Genomic DNA, 21,516 nt, shown 5'->3' with positions numbered 1-21,516 from the left:
ATCTTCTTCGTTTTGTCGTTGGTGTTCTTCTTCTGAGGTTATAACAGTGTTCCTTTAAAATCTGGACGATCATACTGTAGGTGTGTTTTGGTTGCCGTCGACAACTGCGACTCTTAACGAAACAATTTTAGACAATTTTAGCGCTTTAGATAATATTGTGCGAGTCTTGTGCAGCTTATCTCTTTCAAGTATCTTCATCCTTTCTTTAAGTAAACGTAACGATACCCAAAGGTGTAACTATAGATGATGAAACCATGGGGTCAGTAGCCCAAACATGTTTTATAGAAAATAAGCTATTCTTCTGACCCAGGACTATTTGTTTGGTTGCTTTATTCTCAAAAGTTACGAAGGAAGAAGGCATGCTGGGAAATGCTCATTTGTTTGTTCTCATTCATTTGTGATAAGTTGCGTTGACATTTAGAATTTTTTTTTTTTCTCAATGCATCAAAGTTTTAGCAGGAATCTCTTCAGCAAATAGACAAGAAGCTAGCAGCGTATGCTACGTGTGTGCTTGTGTAGCAGATTCAGTCTGCGCTTGAGTTTGGGTCGAAGAATCAATATTAACAGAGACGGATCAGTTTTGGTAGGTAGGTAGGTATATACTTTATTAATCCCCGAGGGGAAATTTTTTCGCCACAACAGCATACATACAGGAGCAATAATAGAAACAATAGAATAAAATAATAATAGAATAGAATAATATAATAGAAAAGCAATAAAATAAAAAATATAAATATAAGTTCCTCTGTTACAAACAATACTACATTCAAAGTTTTGATAAACTGATCATTTTTATATATCAATATAAATAATGCGAATCACATCATCGTCCAGGAAGATAATCAAACTTTAATTTAAGACAATGAAGTCCAGAAAATATTCAGATTTGAGAAGTCGACACCAGTGATTTTTTTGGGGGTATTTTTTATGAATTTGTGCGCTGAAATATTGCATCTTTCATGTACAGATGAAACACATGAGAATCACTAGTTGTTTATCTGTGTTGCTCTCATAAATCGTCATGTGTATCTGCAGCATTAACTTCTCTACATCATGCATACAATAGCACTGCCAACAAAATCAGTGTTTTCCCGTTTCTTCTGCTTTATTCTTTTACTCTACGACACTGCAGGAAAATATACAATTAAACTTCTACTCCATTTAATTAGGGAGTCTCAAACCTCACAGTGTAGAAAGTAATCAGAATAAATAATAAGCTGCAGTGTGAAAGTGTTGCTTCTTGCTAGCATTACTTTACAGAAGTAGATGAAGGACACCTCTGTTTCTGAATAACGGTCCTCCATTATTGCTAATGTTCTTAAATGAAAAATTTGAAAATTAATCATTTTCGAATACCTAATTTACTGACAAATTGGCATGAATGAAGTAACCTCTGTCTGTACGCGCTCAGGAGACTTCCTGTTACCTTAAAGTAGTTTTAGGTGGCTGTAGTAACATTTATTTAATTCAATTTGCAGTCAAGGTCCTTGTGATGCCCCTCGATTAATTGTCATCTCCAGACTGAAGGGAACAATTAGGGCCTAAAGTCGAACACATGTCCCGCACCTTCCTGCTCACATCTTCTGTGCAAGATAATAGAAACCTGTCTGAGCTGTGGGAGACGGACGAAGGCTCAAAAACACAAATGGATTTTCAATATACGAACATACATCTCTGCACACCTCCACCTCTCCCTGTAAATTGGTCCTCTTCTGCAGACGGCTCGAGGCCGCCCGGCTCCTGTTAGCCCTTTCTGAATATGTCAGCGGGATTTTCAGGTCATTTGCCAGAGAGGATGCTGGGAACGCGGTGTCCAGGTTCTGAAGGTGACTGGTGTCGGTGTCATCCATCACGGGAGCTTCCTTTAAGTTGATGCATAATAGAGCCTCTCAATCAACTTCCTGGCTCGTTGTCACCTCCCTCCTTCCTGTCGGGGGCGGAGACTACCGAGAGTCAGATTGATGCAGGAGTCAAGGTTACATCCTTCTTCTTCTCTTATTTACACTTCAGGTGTTGTGGACAACAATAGGTGGAGGGGTGGGGGTGTGGTGTCAGGCTTTAACTGTCCACGGTGTCAGATTGGTGATAATAAGCAGTTTGAAGCGCCGTCCTGCCGCCGTGTGTCCCCGCCGTCGTCCCCGCTGCTCGGGGCGAGGCGGCGGGCGGGACCTTGAAGCAGGATGCGTCTGTCAGGGAGGTAAATCTCTGCTGTGATGGGGTGGCAAACATTACGGCCAGCTTTATTGACACCGACGGCTCTGACACATCCAAAAGTGGCCCCATAAATTGTCAGGCCGGCGGTGGTGTGACGGGCGCGTGTGAAGGCAGCGCGGCGTCACGGCACGCCGACAAATGTTTGTTTGACCTCCTTCACAGGCGCTCGGAGGGTCCAGGCACGAGAGACACGGAGTCAGTGAAAGGGACGGAGATGGTGGCGATCAGAGAGTTTCTGAGGATAAAGATATAGGACAACACCTCCTCTCTTGTACTCCACAGTGGTTATGTATGTTTATAGTAGTGCCGATATCATACTGGAACTCTTGCAGGCCAATTTTTTACCTTCTTTAGATCTGCATATTTGAAAACAAGTCACAGATACCGTACGATGCGTCTGAAGTTAGTTACGGCTCCTGTCATTTCAGACATGGATTAATGTTAGACTATACAGGAAGGTCAGTTTAATTGTCAGGAAGAGTCCTAATTAACTCCACACCATGTCAGTGCAGCAGAAACACGCCCACAATGAGACACACAGAGACCGGAGGACAGAAACACAGCAGAAACTCTCACTGAGCTGGAAACAAACAGCTGCTCAGAAATTAGGTCAATGACATAAATACAACATAATTAATTTGTTATTGTTCACTTAAAATAAGCTGATTGAGCTGGTTTTGGTGGAGCTCAGCTACGTGAATAATAATTAATCATTTTACATTTCTCAGCTGAGTCAGAACAAACTGGTCGTACGTCCAGCTTCAGTAAAACGATGTTTGATGGCGCCTTTCATCACGACGAGCTGCAGCACCAGACCATCATGTTTCTTTTGTTTCTTAGTAGCGTATTCTTATTCATATTCAATCAGATTAATTAAATACACTCCTTGTTCCAGGCTTTGTTTTTATGCTGCTGTGTTTTTTGTTGTTATTTTTTTTTTTTTTTTTTACTCCTTTTGACTTCTATATCAGAGTTAGAGTTGTTATTTTTGTAAAACTTTCAGGTGGTAAATAGAGATTTTTCCGTTTCTAAACTCGTGCTCATTTGCATCTGTCTCGGTGTTGGTGTGTGTTGGTGTGCGAGTGCATTCAGGTGCTAATCGTTTTAGAGGGTGTGAAACGGCTGAATCTGTCCTGGTGTTTTTACCTCATTAGAGCTGTCACTCAACTCACAGCAGCACCTTTGACTTTCAATGACGACTAAAGAAACTACTCGGACTCATCACAAATACAGCAGGGGTGTGTCGGATGTTTGTGCACATTGTGAGATTATTCCAACGTTTGACAGTGCAGTGCGTGTAGCATTGTTGTGTAGCATAGAAAATCTCGACACCACCATGTGTGAACGTTGTTCGTGGAAATAACGAGATGTTAATTTTTAAGGATATAAAAAAACAAAAAAAGAGTAGACCAGCGTCTCTGAGGTAATCCAGTTTCCTGCCTCTGAAAAGGTAAAAGCTCCTTGACAGGACCGGCGGTCGGCCTGCAGCCTCTTGTGTTTCTATTCATTAGAGGTTGTTTTTATTCGTTTCCATCTAACGGGGCTGATTTCTTGAATGTGCTGCACTTTATCCCACAGAGTTAATGAAGGCAGCGCTGGGTTGGGGTGGGGGTGGGGTTGGGGGGGGGGGAAAGGGGGGGGGGGTCCCACTTAACTCAGAAGTGCTGCACTCTGGCTGCTGATTGGCAGACTTGAATTGCATGAATGTTGGTGATGGGGAGAGCGGAGGCTCTTGTATTAACGTGGCCTCTTGTGTGGATCAATTTACTCTGAAATGTACAATAAGAGTCCCGGGATGTTGTGTTGATGCAGAACGCTTCAGGAACATGTGATGTTTTCATTATTCAGCCTTTCTTCTGCTGCTCTCAGGCTCCCGCATCCAGCGGGACACAGTGTCTGCACGCTTTTTGTTTTTTCGCAATTATGTGAACCAGATTTGGTATTGCCAGACTTCACCGACCTATCTGCATGGGTTGCTGTGGCAACGACGTATGTGTAGCTACGCTGATGATGCAGCTTCCTATCTTAGGGGCATAAACGGAGGTCCATCATCTCACCATCCAAACAATAGGACTGTCATGTCGCAGTGGAGAGTCTGCACTGCTGCCATGGCGGGCTTCACTGGATTCTGCCAACTGTGACAGAGCTGTGTGTCGAAGAAGAAATGCGATTTGAGCCACCATACTTCTGATTGGATTTCAAACCACCTCCAGATGTTGTCTGGATCTGATTTGCATGTTTGTTTGTTTTTTGCTGTCCAGACTTTCAAAAATCAATCTGGATACGATGATAAAACCAGATTTTATCTGTCAGTCTGAACGAGGTCTTAGATTCAGTATGATTTCCTCTGTTTGAGCGCTGTTTCCTCAGACCTACTCTAACATAGTCACACTTACTGATTCATCTCCAACATATATTCTGTGATATCCCTCCAGGTCACCGCTCCGTCCTTCGGCCCGGTGAAAACCTCCGTGCTGCTCCACCACATGACGGGAAAAGGTCTGTCGGCCAAGTACCACTTCCCCCGGCAGCCGTGTTTGTACGAGCCCAGCATGGTGACGGTGCAGGTGGTCCTGACCAACAGCTCGGACCACGTCCTGGAGCAGATCCACATCGGAGAGCGGAGCCCGGCCGGCCTCAACATCCACTGCTTCAACACCGTCGGTGAGTACGAGAGCCTCGCAGCTAAAACACTCCACTGCGGATCCTCACGCAAGCACTGAGCAGGACAAATATTCAAATGTTTTCTCCACTGTATTCTGTCTATTTTAGAGCTTTCAGGTCAGGCTGAGCATCTGCTGATGATTTTATATATGATTTATTTATTTAAAGTAGGATTGAGAAATTAAGCAGTGATATGACAGTTTTTTTTTTTTTATCTCTGTGTAATTTAAACACACAAAGTTTGAGTTTAATTGTTTGGGGGTCTTCTGATTTATTATTATTATTATTATTTTTTGAATGCCTTTGACAGCGGAGGTGTTGTGATTTTGGGTTGTTCATCTGTCTCGTATTCACGATATTTTAAGAACTGCTTGAGAAAATGTCTTCAGATTTGGCACAAACGTTCACTTGGACTCAAGGAGGAAGTGATTTTATTTTGTTTTGATGGTCAAAGGTCAAGTTTGTCGCTATAATAACTCATGAATTCACGCGCTAATTATGATAAAATTTCCTAAACAACATCTAGTTGGATGAAATGATGTGATGCATTTTATATCGGCGTCATCAATATGCTCCGCAAAAAAAAAAAAAAACTTTTTATGTCCATTATTCATATTCACATATTCTGTGTGTCGGGTTCAACATGTGTGTGAAACAGCCACCTTTTACAATCTGGAGCTTATACACAGCAACATCCATTTTGAAGCATCGTCTGTTGTCATGGCAACAACTTAATGTTCTATCAAAATCAGATTTAGTGGACAAAGTTCGTCTGGTTAGCAGAGGCGAGGAGGTAATTCTGGTTATTTTTTTTAGACATGTATGCAACCTTAGAGCTTGTTTAGTTTTGTGTTCGCAGATTAAAGGTTTTATTTATTTCCTGCTGCAACTTAAACAACCACGTTTATTTGTAATGGTGGCTTTTTGAAATCTCTCCTACTGTGATTGTTTTCTCAGACAAATGTTAAATGATCAGGATATTATCAAAACCCTAAAAGTCCGCATGCTCTGTCCAGTACCCCTCCCACCACTCCACTCCTGCAGCTGATCCCGGTTCATTAGAATCGATCAGCACCAACAAACATGCACCATCTCCATATTTCTCCACATGTATGATGGATTCACTCACTACGATATGAGACAGAGGACGGTCATGCACACATGCACACACACACGCGCACACACACACACACACACACACACACACACACACACACACACACACACACACACACACACACACACACACACACACACACACACACACACAGACAGTGTTGGTGGAGCATGTTAAAGCTGTCGATAGCAGGCATTGATCCGACATTGAAGGAACTCCAGCAGCCAAACAGTGGGTGATTTGGATCGATGTCCGGACTCATACAGACAGAGCTTCATCTGCTGCTGCTGTATGTGGATGGCACATGACGGGGTTTGTTTTCAATAAGAAATATTGCCCTCTGGTTACACGGTGCATTTCTCGTCTCCATGGCAACGGTTGTTACCCCTGTGATGTAACGAGCTGTAACGAAGTCATGTCTGGCTTTCTGTTGACATCTCCTGAACCTATTAACATAAACTGCATGTAAAACTGCGTAATGGTCTAGACTGTCGCTCTCAGCTTCAGTGTTCACTAGTGGGCGTGGCTGAGTGCGATAGGGGTGGTCTATGCTGGCTCCTCCAACAGTATCAAAGTTAACCTGAGGTCGACGCGAAGGTGGCAACTGGAAACAGTCCTCGAAAGAACTTGACCTTGACTTTCTGCTTTGACCTTGAACAGCAGTTGTTTGCACTATTTTACCACACAATAGTGAACTTTTACAACATTTAATGTTCTCTGACTTTTAGTTTTACCTCCAAATAAAATCCAGGATGTTTTTTTTACTATAACTTCAAAGTGCTTCTTTAAATTACCAGGTTTTGATCAACCTTTATGAATAAACTACAATAATACAGCGGTATCTATAGATTTTGCTTTGACGCCATGTGTCTTGAAGTGGGTCAGTAGTGCAGTCAGTAGTTTCTGACTGAAATATCACGTCACTCATTTCCTTTGAAGACAGCCTGATGTTGACACCGAAGAGAGTAGAGTGAAGGTAAACCCAGAGACAGAGAGGAGCTGTGAAGGCTGGACAGGAAGTGAGTTCATGATGGTTCTGTTTTCCTCCCGAGTCTCCTCTTCTGGAGTTCTACAGGAAAACATCCTGCTGCTCCACAGAGACACACCGACCGACCGACCGACCGACCGAGGAAAACGGGGAGGATGTTTCTGTCTGTCTGTGTTCTCCTCATTATTAACCTCCTTCATCCTCCTCCTCCCTTCTCCTCCTCCTCCCTGCGTGTTTTTTTTTTTCAAGAGGCTATAGGTGTGTGTGTGTGTGTGTGTGTGTGTGTGTGTGTGTGTGTGTGTGTGTGTGTGTGTGTGTGTGTGTGTGTGTGTGTGTGTGTGTGTGTGTGTGTGATGAGATTGAAGGATAGATTTCTCACACCCGGTGGCCTTGCTTTGTGAAGTAGAAAACACAAGTGGTGTGGATGCCTGTCTGTTCCACTCTGCCGCCCCCCCTCCTCGTCCTCCTCCGCTCTGCTCCATCCCTCCCCACGCTGCACACGGTGCCCTTGTCACTCATTCTTCCTCCTCTCCTCCTCCTCCTCTCAGAGCGGATGGAGCCGGAGGCCTCGGTGACGGTATCCATGGGTATCGACTTCAACGACTCCACGCAAGCAGCCAACTTCCAGTTGTGGTAAGAAAAGCTGACATCCTCTCATGTTCACTCAGGTGCGGTTTCCCTCTCATCTTCTACCTCTCCATCTTCTCTCCTCCTCTTCGTCTCATCTCCCTCACAGCTCGTGTCTCATCCTCTCTCATCTGTTCTCTGTTAATTCTTTTCTTCCTCTCTTATCTGTTCTCTGTTAATTCTCCCCTTCCTCTCTCATCTGTTCTCTGTAAGTTCTCCTCTTCCTCCCGCTCTGTGCCGGCGCTCCCAGGTGAGACATCAGCCACGATTGATCCCGGTTCACTGGGATAACAATTATTCCTGCAGTAATCAGCCCGAGCCCAAATCAACCTGCTGAATGCCATCGGCACCGCTGCTCAGCTGATCAATAACCTTATCAGAAAATCTGTTTGAGATGGGGGAATCAATCCGGCCCAAAATGCCATTCACAGAGAGCAATCAGACGTTTTATACACAGAGACAGGCACACATACACACACGCGCACGCACGCACACACACACACACACACACACACACACACACACAGTTCCTCTCACGTTAACGTAGGTTCCTTCATATTAACATGAGTTTAGATCACAGAGACACTGACTCCTGCTTCACTCTGAACATAAATCCAGTCCCTGCTCCTGTCCTCTGCTCTGTCCTCCCTCAGCACCAAGGAGGACCACTTCAGTGTGTCCATCCAGCCGGCTGTCGGAGAGCTGCTGATGCCCAGCAGCATGACGGAGGAGGACTTCACCAGGGAGCAAGGTGAGATGAGTATAAATCTCACATGTCTAAATCCTACATTTAATCTGCCTCTAACAAACATTTCCTCACTGCTGTCATTAAAGCACGATGCTCACCTCTTATGGAACATTTCATGTTGTTTCCAACACCCACCCACCCACCCACCCACCACACACACACACACACACACACACACACACACACACACACACACACACACACACACACACACACACACACACACACACACACACACACACACACACACACACACACACACACACACACACACACACACCTACCTGTAGACATCCACCACTGAGATCCTGAGTGGCTCCTAAATGCTGCTTCTGCATGAATTAATGTCCATTTACTGTTTTTGAGCTCTACATCCTGCAGTCAGACCATGAAAACAGAATTAAACCTGCTTCATGGGACATTTTCTCTCTAACAGATTCCTTTTTATATTCACAGACTGAGTGGAGTTAATTCATTATTTTGGGTAATGGGTTTTTACCATATTTGACCTGTTTTATTTCTGCCTAACTTGTACATATTTATATCCATTCTTTCTAAGTGCACATGAACCAGTCCTCTGCCTTTAGTTGGGAGTTTCTTTGTGAATTATTGATAGAGGCATCGTTTTATTGTTCAAGCTTCAGTCCTGAAATCTTTCATGTTTGTTAAATGTGTGTTTTTCATAATTCTGCTATTTGTGGTACAAACACTGAATTTACAGTCAAAATAAAGTGAAGTGGTTTTAAGGCTCTTCTCTGATGTCTTAAACACTTTTGCATCTTCTCAGGAATGCTGCAGGGCATGAATGAGACCTCAGCAACCATCACCATGGCAACGGCCAACGCCTCCAGCCAGGCCATCAGCAAGCAGGTCCTGTCGATGGCCAACGTAGGAGAGATTTCCTCCGGCCAGAACAACCTTAACAGGTGAGACCTTCAGTCCTCGTCTTTATAAATGTGTCTTTGGTGTCTGAGGAGGTTTTATCACCTGATGTCAACCCTGAAAATCAAACATCTTTAAAAAGATGGTTTAGGAAATATTTACTGTCCAATAAAGAATAGTAATTAAACTAAGGAGAAAACTGATTGCTCGCTGTAGCTGTACACGGTGCAATCAAAAGGTTCCAACGCTAACAACCAGCTAACAAACAGTTAATTCAGAGTCCTCAGAAGGTCCAAGTAGAACTTGGTGTTGACAGTCTGACTCTGTCGGTGACACAAAGAAAACCCACCTGGTGTCTCCTGACCTGACGCGCCTTCTTCGGTCTTGGACAGTGAAGCTCCGCCCCCTCTTCCAACGTGAATGTCACTCAGAACACCTCGCTTCATCGCCGTAGACTTTCTGAAGCATTTCAATGGTCTCTGTTGACCATTTCCAGAGTTTGATATAAAATCTGATGTTCCTCTGCTCCAGTTTGAAGCTACTGTTCTGTGACGCTAAATGCAGAAATAAAAATAAGAAGTGAAAACATCTGCTTTACGTTTTTCAGAGATGAAAAACTCAAATCTGATATTCATGCAGGAAACAAACTCTTCTTCATATCTGGAGATTGAAAACTTTCTTTGCAGTAAATGTGTGCGTCCCGTACAGATTTAAAAGTGTTTGTTCTGCGTCTGATTGATCAGATGGAGGTACATGTGCTGCTGTAATGTCCGTGGAGTCTGGTTAGATTGTACGCATGCGTACGTGCGTGCACGTGCACGTGTGCGCGTGTGTATAAAGTCTCCCCACCAGCCTCACACAGACATGCCAGGGGAATGCCCTGAGAAGCCTGGCTGTGTAATTGGTGTACACAGAGTGTGCTAATGAGCTTCCTCCTCTGTCACGCACACCCGAACACCTGATAGATAATTACACCTCCCTCTCTCCCTCTGTTTCCTGCTCTGTCCCTCTTTCATCTCATCTCTGCTCCCCCATCTGTCTCTCCCTGCACACCGCCGGCTCTCTTTCACCTCCTCTTTGTCTCCCCCTCCGTCCCTCTGCACCGTCCTCCTCCTCCTCCTCCTCGTCTCTTTCTGTCTGTCTGTTTGTCTCTTCCTCTTTGTCTCCCCCTCCGTCCCTCTGCACCGTACTCGTCTCTTTCTGTCTGTCTGTCTCTTCGTCTTTCGGTGATAATTTCTCTATAGGTTCATGTCAGAGCGGCTGGATGAATAAGGGACAGTGAGGAAGTCTTGAGAGGATGAAATAGAGTCAGACATGTGCAGATGGGCACCGAGAGCCGAGACAGTGAGAGGAAATCAATGTGAGGCAGTGGGAGAGGCCTGCAGCCGATAAGTCCACCCTCTATTCAGAATAACCTGCAGCTCAGATTGATGCACCGAGTCATCTGGAGGAGGACGGTGTCCCAGCGTTACCCTGCGGGCCCTCAGTAATGAAGACTCTCTCCTCCGTATGCTGTCGTTATGACGACCTCCTCCTCAGCTCATCCTTTAGCGGTCTGATTTAAAGGAGATGATGAGCTCCTCTCTGATCAAATCTCCGTTCTTCTCCATGAAAACTAAACCTGCAGCTTTAGGGAGGCTTTTTAATGCAGGATTGGATGCTGTTATGATTGAGTCATGGTTTTATTGTCCTCCATTTATAGTTTTGTTTTGGAAGCAGTGATTTCACATCCTCTAAATATTTTATTTGAAATGGTCATAAAAAAATAACTGATGATAATAATGATTGTTTAGTTGCAATTGTAACTTCAACAGTAATTAAATTAAATGATTTGTTGATCAAGAGAAACTTAATGTGCAACCATTTTGAAAAATCCATCATTCATCATCATTTTAAGAATGTAATGCGAACATTTTCTTAGATTTTGTTTTTCTGTTAAAGTAAACTGAGAATTTTTTTTAATTTGGATCGTTGGTCAAATAAATAAGACATGAAAATGTGAAATCATATCATTCATTTTCATTATTTGCTGATATTTGGATGCCAAACAATTAATTGATCTCACTGCTGCTGTCTTTTATTTTGGAGACGGATTCTTTTTTGTTTTCATTCATAACTTCAACAGACCTTTTTAAAGGAAACTCCTCATTAACTACATGTACTATAGCTCCTTATTATATTTTAAACCTCTACATCCCAACAAATGAACATTAATCTGTTGAATATATTTTTACAATACAAATCAGAAAACTGTGACTACTATGTGAAACCCAAAACTATTTATTAACCATCATATAAAACAACAACAAAAACAAATCTTCATATTTTAGAGGCTGGAATTAGACAATATTTGTCTTTTTTGTTTGATATATGAGAATAAATATCATATTCCTGCCAATTATTACAGCACTAATGGTACTTTTACTCATTGTGTAGTAGTATTTGTACTCGTTGTGTAGTAGTACTGGTACTTGTTGTGTAGTAGTACTGGTACGTGTTGTGCAGTAGTACTGGTACTCGTTGTGCAATAGTACTGGTACTCGTTGTGCAATAGTACTGGTACTCGTTGTGCAATAGTACTGGTACTGGTTGTGTGTTACTGCACCTCCTTTGAATAACACACACAGAGTGATGGATGTGATCGGATTCACCCACTGAGAACTGATTGTGGAGGTCAGTCTGCATTAAAGGTGATGTGCGAGGTGACCCCCCCCCCCCCTATGTCTCCTCAGGTCTCCCCAGAGGAAGGCCTCTGAGCAGCTCAGATCTCAGCAGTGTTTCCTCAGTTTGAATTTTATGTAAAAAAATAAAGCAGATCTGGAGATGAAACAGATTTATTCAAAGCGCCCTGAGACTGTTTATGGATCTCAGTGTTGGACAGACTCTGTTTCTCCTCTGCATCTCCTCCTCCTTGCAGTCCCCTCGTCCACCAGCAGGGGGCAGCACTGCTTTTCCCAAACAGGCGTGGAGGCAAGGGGTGGGGGGTGGCACTGAAACCCAGAAATTGATTGCTGGAAAGGAGGATGGCAATAAATCAAGCAGGAAAGCAAATGTAGAAAACGCTGTTCTTGTTTGTGTCTAAACAGGCGGAATAGAATAAATGTGTTTTATTTTTCAGTCCGTTTCAACGCAGATTTGATCGAATCCTGAACGCGCTGCCAAACCCTCATTTAACAAAAAACAACCATCTGATCCTGGTGATTTATAATCCACGCTCTCTCTTTACACTCACGTATAATTACATCATGTTTCTCTTTACACTCACATCTAATTATATCATGTTTCTGAATGTTCTTCTTTTCTCTGAAGTAACATTTTTCTTCCTGTTTAACATTAATTTATAACCTGAATAATTAACTGACAGGTCGCTTCTTTACACATCTGTTGTAGTTTATGATCTCTGTCTGGAAGATATTAGAGATGGTTTATTTACATGTTCTTCCTCTGTCTGTTCTCTCCTGTCCGTCTCCGTCCCTCTGAGTCTCTGTCCCTCCGTCTGTCTCTGTCCCTCTGGGTCTCTGTCCCTCTGGGTCTCTGTCCCCTCCTGTCCCTCTCTGCCCCTCTCGGTCCCTCCGTATGGCTCGGCTCTGGAGATGTTTGGAGGGTTCCTGCCTCTAATTGGCTCTAATAGTTTTGGCCATCTGCCTGGTCTCAGTCTGAGTGCGTCCCTCCTGTGTCCGTGTCTCCGGTCTGGCCCGGCTGACCACTCATTTGAAGGACACTTGTCCACCTGGCCGAGGACCAGCGTGGAGCGAGGACCAGCTGTGTCCTCTGTGAGTCTCTGATTGTGGTAGAAAACATTGGTTTCCAAACAACACGGTGGGATGTCGGGTCGAGGTTCAGCTCGGTCACCGTCCTGCGTCCCCGGTCATCTCGTCCCTGTGAGGGTGGATGTAAAGGTGAAGCCCGCTCTGTGTTCCAGGGCCGGTGGAGGGGAGGCAGATGGCACTGAGGAGAATCAGGAATAATTGGAGAGCGATGCTTCGCCGATCGATGCCAATCCAGCTGCTCTGAGTCCAGAAGTTCGGCTTTGCTTTTCTCTCCATGCACTGCAATTAATCCGGTGTTTAGCGGGTGTGTGTGAGGACGGACGGAGAATACCAACGACCCCTTTAAGGCCCGCTTGACCTTAATCCTCCCCTTCTAGTCCTTAAAGATATGATGATGTTGGTCTGTTCTTTAACACATGATCAGAAGACAACAGAGTGAGAGTATTCGCATCAAACACAGTCAGAACGCGTTTCTTCTTCTGTCTCTTATTAACACATGAACAGAAGACAGCAGCGTCTCCAGAGACACAATGGAAGCAGCCTCAGGGAGGTGTTAACTGGAAGTGATAGATTTTTATCCTAAATCCATTAGCGGAAACAGGATAGGGGGACGGGGACAGAGAGACACCTCAGGCTGCAGACAGAAGGGGACAGGGACCAGGACAGGGGGACACGCATGGAGTTTTAGAGGTTTTTATTATCGTGTGTTCAACGTCACATGAAAACAGAAGAAAGGAGCCTCTTTGCATAAGTATGAATTTATTTTTTAAGGTTGTAATAAAACTCGTCCAGGACACTGTCAGTGATTAACATCCAACCTCTGAATGGTTTAAATAAATAACAGGTTGTTCTTTCTGAGATGAATCCGTCCTCCTGCTGAAGTAGCTAATATTTTAATGAAGGCTGAGGAGGACTCTCCGTCCTCCCCGAGAGCTGCCTGATAAACTCCCTCTCCTGTGTTGATGGTAATTTAGCAGGTCCCCAGAGATGCAGCCAGACACACGAGGTGTTGGAGCCAGCACTGTTTCATTGTGCACCCCAGGGGGGCTGTTTGTGGGCTGTTTGTCAGGTCTAAGCGGGCTGTTTGTCAGGCCTAAGCGGGCTGTTTGTCAGGCCTAAGCGGGCTGTTTGTCAGGCCTAAGCGGGCTGTTTGTCAGGGCTAAGCGGGCTGTTTGTTGCTGCCTCGGGGGGTCTTTGTTGCTGGATGTCGTGCTAAATGGAGGCAGATGGCTGGGAGTCGGCCCTGCGAGGCTGAGGAGCAGAAGAGGGGCCCGGTTCGGCTCTGTCACCCTCAGAGAGGGTCACGCTGGGTCACAGCCTCTGTCTGCCTCTTGTTAGCGCTCTCAATGGGGACCATGTGCGCCCAGATTGGCCCCCAGTCTGCAGGGACGGTATCCATGGTAACGGGGGACTGAGAATTCTCCCAGAGGCCCAGAGGGAGCTGGTGGGATGGGGCGCTCCCCCCATCCCGGTCCCGGGGCTCCCACACACTCATAGACCCTGAGAGTCCATAAAAACAGGCTGGAGGGCGTGTCGGGTCCCTGATGGCTCTTCAGTCAGCTGGATAATAGACTGTCTGTTGATCTGCTGCCTCTATTTCTTGTCACATCGTCTCCGTCACTCATTTAAAGTGATTAAAGGTGTGAGGAGTAACGGAGGTTTCTAACGGGACCATTTACAGGTTTAAGGGTGAAGACCTGAAGCCGGTCAACGCTTTAATCTGTTGGTTTTTAAGGTGTCGGATGTTTGTTACAGACGACATGTTCACTGACGGTAGTTCAACACCGTCTGCTTCACTTCAATGGCTTTTTATGAATTATGTTAAATTAAAAAAGGTGTAATTTTAGTAGTTGAAAGTCCTTTAGAGATTAGATATTAGAATTAAATTGTATAATTTAATTATAAAAAAATAATGGAAATGTGACAGAAATAATGATGTACACAGATTTTTTTATTATTATTAATCTTAGTACATAGCTTTGTTTTTATTTATTGTGAAATATTTGACACCAACAGGCCTCGTCATCTTTCACAATAATCTTTAAAACTAATCATTTTTATGAAATCCTTTTGTTTACTTCAGCCAAGGTGATAGAACAATTTTCCCATTTTTATTTTTGCAGATATAAAAAAACTGACCTTCCAATTTGTTAGACAGTTGGATGAAAACTCAATTTTGAGTTTATTCATTCAGGATTTTAGATATTTATCTGTCTTGACACCCTTACAGTCCAGAGTAGAAGCATTTAATAGTTTAATAATTGAATTGCAGCTTTTCTTACTCAAGATAAACCACATCTTTAGTCTCTATTTTCTTAATAGGCTCTAGTTTCAGCTGCAGTTTTAGGGTGATGTCCCTTTAATACCACGTGTTTTCAGCGTCTGTCTATCTGTCCTGTGGTTTCCCTGAAGTTCACCTGAAGTCTTCCTCCCCTGCAGGTTTGCCGGGCGGACGGTGAGCAGCGGCGCTCTGGTCCTGGTGTCTCTGGAGCGGACGGACTCGTCCGGCGCTCTGCTCACCATCAACTCAGAGAAGAGCGTCATGGCGTCCATGCTGCTGCGAGACCTCAAACAAGCCCTCGCTCAGGCGTAGACGCCTCCGACCGTTCTCCACCTGCTGTAGGAAACACAAAGCAGAACAAACACGCAGACAAACATTTCATGTAGTTTATTTGTGCTGGTTTTAGGACATTTCTGCCACTTATTTTAATAAAGGGTGGATTTGGAGAGGAACGTTGGAAATAACTGAGTGAGTCTCGACAGAAGTGATGCTCCTCTCTAAGAAGTTAAAACACATTTTAAAACTGCTCTAAATGTCCTTAAATGTTCCCACCACTTCAACACCAAAAATATGAGACTGACTGATGATTGACTGCAGTGATTATTTCATGCTGATCAGACGTGATTACGAACAGCTGAACGTAGAAGAACGATGTGTCTCTTTGATGTTTTCATGGACTTCCTCGTTGCCAACATTAAGACAGACGGGAGGACATCTTCATCATCATTAAATTAAAAACCTTTAGAAGAATTAATGACACCGAACACTGATTTTACACTCCCAACCTTTAAACTGCCCACATCACTCTCTGAATCTAGTGCCTTTTACATTATAATGACGTCCTCTAGAAAAACGATCAAACATGAAATCAACGAGGTGTTTTAATGTGTCGCTCTCTCTGAAATAATAAAAATGTGACTTGAGTGATTACATATATTTTCTGTTGTGTTGCTGCTGATGCTGATCTTCACTTTGACTGGTCTAAAACCTCCGAGGTCTGATTTATCCAACAGTTGTTGAGTGTCAGGTTATCGAGTCACCTTTTTATAGCAACAGATGTTAATCTGTTCTTTGATTTAGAAACAGGAGTCTTGTGTCGATGTTGTTTGGCCTGTCTGAGACCGTCGCGATGTTCAATCAGCGAATTTGATTTCACGAAACAAACTGCTCGTACGTTGCAGGAGGTGCCTTTGTAGTTCAGTTTAGAACATGTATGATCTGAAAGGTTTATGAACCTGTGACATACTGAAGACTTTAAAGATTTACAACCTTGCTCTCAGCATCTCCTCCCTGCAGGAAACGGACAGACAACAGTCAGATTGTTTCTCAGCTGCAGACTGAGGAAGTCATGTTCAGGCAAAGTATTCTGTGTGTTGCAGCTGTATACATTTGTGTCATGTTAATGTTTCTCAGTAGTAGATATGCTCCGGAGTCCGTGATGAAAAGCTTTCAGTCAACTGTTCAGTAAAGATGCTTTTAGAAAACTAAAACCTCCTGAAGTCGGTTCAGCCGTGCTGCTCGTTGTGGAGGGAAGTTGTGTTGTTGTGTAGATGTAGGTGGTGTGTTGTTGTGCGTGGTGTGTAGAGATGCCGGTGTTGTCGTGCGCTCTGCGTCTGGCTGTCTTTTCCGCCTCATAAAGAGCGTCTCTCCGAGGGCTGCGGTGAACACCTGTTAGCTCATCTGTCACAGGAGCTCCACTCGCATCCATCACCTCTCCCTCTGTACTCATTCCCTCAGCCAGCTGTTCCCATTACACACACACACACACACACACACACACACACACACACACACACACACACACACACACACACACACACACACACACACACACACACACACACACACACTCTGTCAGACCTGCCAGACACACACATTCTCTCCTCGCTTTTCTCAACAGCCAAACAGCCACAGAGAAGATTTTCAAACATATCCGCACACTTTACAAGTTACTTCACAAAGAGAGAAACACACACACACACACACACACACACACACACACACACACACACACACACACACACACACACACACACACACACACACACACACACACTGGGCCTTCTTACAGTTCCTGTCAGTGATGACAACCTGCTGACTGGACCATGCAGACTCTATCAGGACTTCAGAAACAAACCCAGAAGAACTTTCTACATTATTAGTGGATAAAAAAGAGAGTTTGCACATTTAAATTAGCATCTTTGTTGAAACCAGCTGCTGATTTAGAAAAGCTGAATCACCAGCTCTCTTCCTCTACAATGGTGCGTGCAGATGTGGAGAATGAAAGCACCACGCTTCCTGTCCTCTCCTCTTCTCTCCTCTCCTCTCCTCTCCTCTCCTCTCCTCTCCTCTCCTCTCCTCTCCTCTCCTCTCCTCTCCTCTCCTCTCCTCTCAGTGCAGTGACAGCTTGATTTGGTTTCTCTCTCTGTGCTGCAGCCTGCAGTGACATGATGGGCTGTTCAGCTGCTCTGTTAGAAGACAGTAGAGAGAGAAGGGTGGGGGTGTGGGGGGGGGCAGAGGAAACGCTTGTCTGACCTTACCACTGAGAGCAACTTCTCATTAGGCAGCATGTGTGTGTGATCAGTGGCTGGTTCATCTGACGGGGAGACACAGAGACAGCAGATATACAAAGATACAAAGGTGCAGAACACAGAAACAGACAGACAGAGACATCTTTCCTTTATTGAGACGAGTTTAGTTTCTGTCGTAAACACAGACTGTATATAAAAGTGTTCGTAGCTTCCGGGTCTGACAAATTAAGCCGATCCAGAAGCGCCTTAAGCTGCAATACCACCGAGTGCCACTAGAGGTCGGCTCCAAAAAGCCTCCGACTCCATAGACTCCCATTCAACTTCTCTCATCAAATACAAAGTCAATAAAATGTCTCCACCAGTTATCTCGGTGTTGTTAGCTAAAGTCACTCCTTCTTATTAGTTTTCTGGCGGGCTGTCTGTTTGATTGACAGGCCTGTGGTGCAGTCAGGTTACAGCTACCGGTGGGCGGGACGTAGTATCGTCAGGTTTCCAATCAGATCAGTCAGCTCCACCGCTGTCTCCTCCCCCAGCTCGTCCAAATATGGTCACTTCCTGCTCCGAACTAGCAAGATGGTGACGGACAGAATCTGAACTGGGGGCTTCATAACGTTCACAAACCGACGGGTGACGTCACTGCTGGTTGGTTACGACAAAACTGATAGGTGTATGACCTGATGGATGGATAGTGAGTGAGTTAGTTAGTTAGTTAGTTAGTTGCTGTACAGAAGGGGATGTTTAGTCTTCAGTTCCGTCATCAGTCGTCTTGTGGATCTCTGTGATGAGCTCCCAGCAGAGGATCAGTCAACGACGTTTGTTATTTGGTTGAACTGCCCCTTTAAACCACTTTATGAATCACATATGTCAGCATACCCAGTTTGATTGGTTCTGATTGTTAAAGTCTTCAGTCTCTAAACAGATTACAGATTCAACTGTTGATTATTTCAACAAAGTTTACAATGCAGTTCATCCTCCATCAACACAAACTAAAGTTCCCTCCATGAACTCTGAATCGGCACCTGTGTTGATGAAAAAAATCATGACATGTGAAGGGAAGGTGTCACATCCACACAGATTCAATCTCTCCCCAAAACCCTCGGCGTGACTCCAGCGGACCCGTGGGAACCATAATTGCGGTGATTACACTTAAATTGATGCTTCGCAGCTATTCCTGCGTCTCCTGTATTGTAATTAGTTTTTTTTTTTTAGTTTTTTTTTTTTTTTTTATAGCTTCACTGAAGTTTCTTTTAAATGCTTCTTTGGAGCACGGAGACTAATGACTCCATGTTTCCCCTCTGAAATGTTCAATCAGAGGCTCATTAGAGGGACACACACATTCAGCTCTGATGATTTCATTTTTCACTTTCCTTTTCTTTTTTTTTTGGTGTCCCGCATTTATCAATCTGCGGTCCGGAGGAGATGAGGACAGTTACCGGGTACAAGAAGGACACATTTCATAATTTGATTCCGACTGGTGGAAACGTCGAAGATTGTTTCCTCCAGTGAGTCAAGAGTTTTATGAAACGTGTGACACATTTTCCTTTTTTGAAATAACAGTTAAAACATAGTTTACAGCTGATTTAAAGGCAAACTGCAGCTCTGTGGCTTCATGCTCTGATCTGGTCTCTTAAAGTAGAACTAATCGTTGCAGATTGTTTGAAAGGCCTTTCTTTCCTTGCTTTGTTTACCTCCATTTAAAAGAAGCAGCAGGTCCTGCAGGTGCATTTAACAATCGACTCATGCTTGTGTTTCTGCGGCAGTGAAAGATGCACAAAGGAGAGCACGCAGAAAGAGCATTTATGGTCAGAAAGAAGAAAAAGAAAGAAAGAAAAAAAAAAAAAAGACCCCACTAGCCTTTAATTAGCATTTGATTGCACTTTAAAAACCACTCGAGTGCATTAAAAAGTGATCACAAATGGAGATTGGCTTCATTAATAGTGAGTCAGAGGTAGAAAGCTGTGGATCCTCACAGAGGTAAACACATTTAGCAGCCAGCGCCACACAAACACGGCTGCGATTTATGAGTGAGGCGGCCGCGGCGCTGTTGACAGGTTAAAATGAGTTAATATAAGTTAATAAGTTAAAAGGGGTGAGGAGGAGGTGAGTGCTGCTAAAGTGCTCCGCTCTTCTGTTCGCCACCAATTTGCCCCCATAAAGGCTCTAAAACACACTCCGTCTGACATCGCGGCGTATTAGTGGTGCCGAAGACACATAAAGCGCCGTGATTCACGCACACAAAGGCTCCTCGGCCGCGTCCTAATGAAGACCTGTGTGTGACAGCAGAGAGACGGCCGCTCCGCCTGCAAACACTCTGCATCTCCCATCGGCCTCGCCGTGACGATAAAAGCCGGAGCGGGAGCCTGCAGATCAGAGAAGTCTCTCCCGTGTTGTTCATTCCAGGAATTTAGTCCCATTTAGTAAATGGAATCGGCTCCTTTCTCCTTCTTCCTCGGTGCATTATGTTTGCGTGAGTTTATTTCCCCTCAGAAAGCCTCGTGTTCCTGGAATTATTCATCATAATATTTAGAGCTGCAGCGACGGGAACCGGCGTGAGGACTCGTGTGTAGACTAAATGTTGTTTGGGTCAGACTCCGGAAACTCTTTCATTGTTTCCTGGTGTTTTATGGCCCAAAACTGATCAATCGAGAAAATCCATCGGCAGAGCCATCAGTAATGAAAATATTCTTTATTTACAGCCCTGATTATAATGAGTACTGATGATATAATCTCTTCTATCTTGTCGAGCCTTCATGTGTTCACATTAAATACCATGAATCATATTATAAACTGATTTAAATTAAGGTTTAGTTTTTAAAAGATTGAGCTGGAAAAATACCCACATTTCTTTCATTTCTACTTTTCGGTTGCAACATTTTTCTTGTTTTTTTTTTTCTTCTTTGATGTGGATTTCTGCAGGTTTCGGGTTTGTTTGGTATGAACCTTGGATTGGAAATTTTTAATTGAGTTTGTGATCTTCGACTGTTGTAATCCATAAAGAGAGTTGTAGTTAGTTGTAGTCCTCGTAAACGTCATCAATATGCAGAAAACTTTTATCTTCTGATGATATTTTTTTTATCAGCTTGTTTTAACTTCTGAAGCTCTCCGAGTTTAAACTGTGAAATATTTAAACTGACCCGAACAGGAAATCCTCTAAATGTCTTGTTCTTAATTGAAACCACGTCTGTTCTCCTTTCAGTCAGACATGTTTACAGTCTTTGGAAATTCAGACTGAAATTAAACGGAAAGTTTGGTGGTTTTAGACATTTGGAGTTTGTGTAATCACGGAGCCTCTGGTTTCACATTATTATATCATTGAGAAATGATGTGATGCCTGTCCCTCCAACTTAATGTTAGTGTATCTGTCCTCTGTCTCCTTTGTCCTGTGTCTGTCTGTCTCTGCAGCTCCAGGACACACCGTCTCTCATCTGAATGATAATTCTCTGTTTAAAGGGTTGACAGGACGAGTTTAGTATCACAGATGTAGAGAGCATCAAACCTTCTCCTGCAGCTCCGAGGACCGTTTAGTGACCCCGGGGCGGTCCGGTGGGGGTGGGGGGGCGGTCCGACGGAGCGAGCGAGCGAGGGGGGGGAGCGGGTTCCTGGCAGCGCTGGCTGCAGGTTGGACGCTGCTCTCAGATTTAAATGCGCATCTCATTTCCACGCTGCTGAACACTGAAGACCCTCTTCAGCAGAG

At 44.1% G+C, this 21,516-nt stretch overlaps 1 protein-coding gene across 2 annotated transcripts in view; it reads left to right on the top strand.

Annotated features, from left to right (window-relative positions):
* ap3b1a (adaptor related protein complex 3 subunit beta 1a) overlaps positions 1-16,221 on the top strand; it is a 52,055-nt gene extending 35,834 nt beyond the window's left edge. For both annotated transcript variants that reach the window (XM_069701798.1, XM_069701790.1), the window contains exons 23-27: positions 4,650-4,878; positions 7,532-7,616; positions 8,264-8,361; positions 9,146-9,284; positions 15,450-16,221. In XM_069701798.1, coding sequence (XP_069557899.1) covers positions 4,650-4,878; positions 7,532-7,616; positions 8,264-8,361; positions 9,146-9,284; positions 15,450-15,603 — 705 coding nt within the window. In that variant the 3' untranslated portion in view covers positions 15,604-16,221. The remainder of the gene's footprint in view (positions 1-4,649; positions 4,879-7,531; positions 7,617-8,263; positions 8,362-9,145; positions 9,285-15,449) is intronic.
* Positions 16,222-21,516: the final 5,295 nt, after the last annotated feature.

The sequence above is a fragment of the Brachyistius frenatus genome, unplaced genomic scaffold (assembly GCF_029030835.1).
Source record: "Brachyistius frenatus isolate BFR_SWC_R1_liver_20210118 unplaced genomic scaffold, ASM2903083v1 Contig_3, whole genome shotgun sequence".
Classification (NCBI taxonomy): domain Eukaryota; kingdom Metazoa; phylum Chordata; class Actinopteri; family Embiotocidae; genus Brachyistius; species Brachyistius frenatus.
This window is presented reverse-complemented; position numbering and strand designations above follow the sequence as displayed.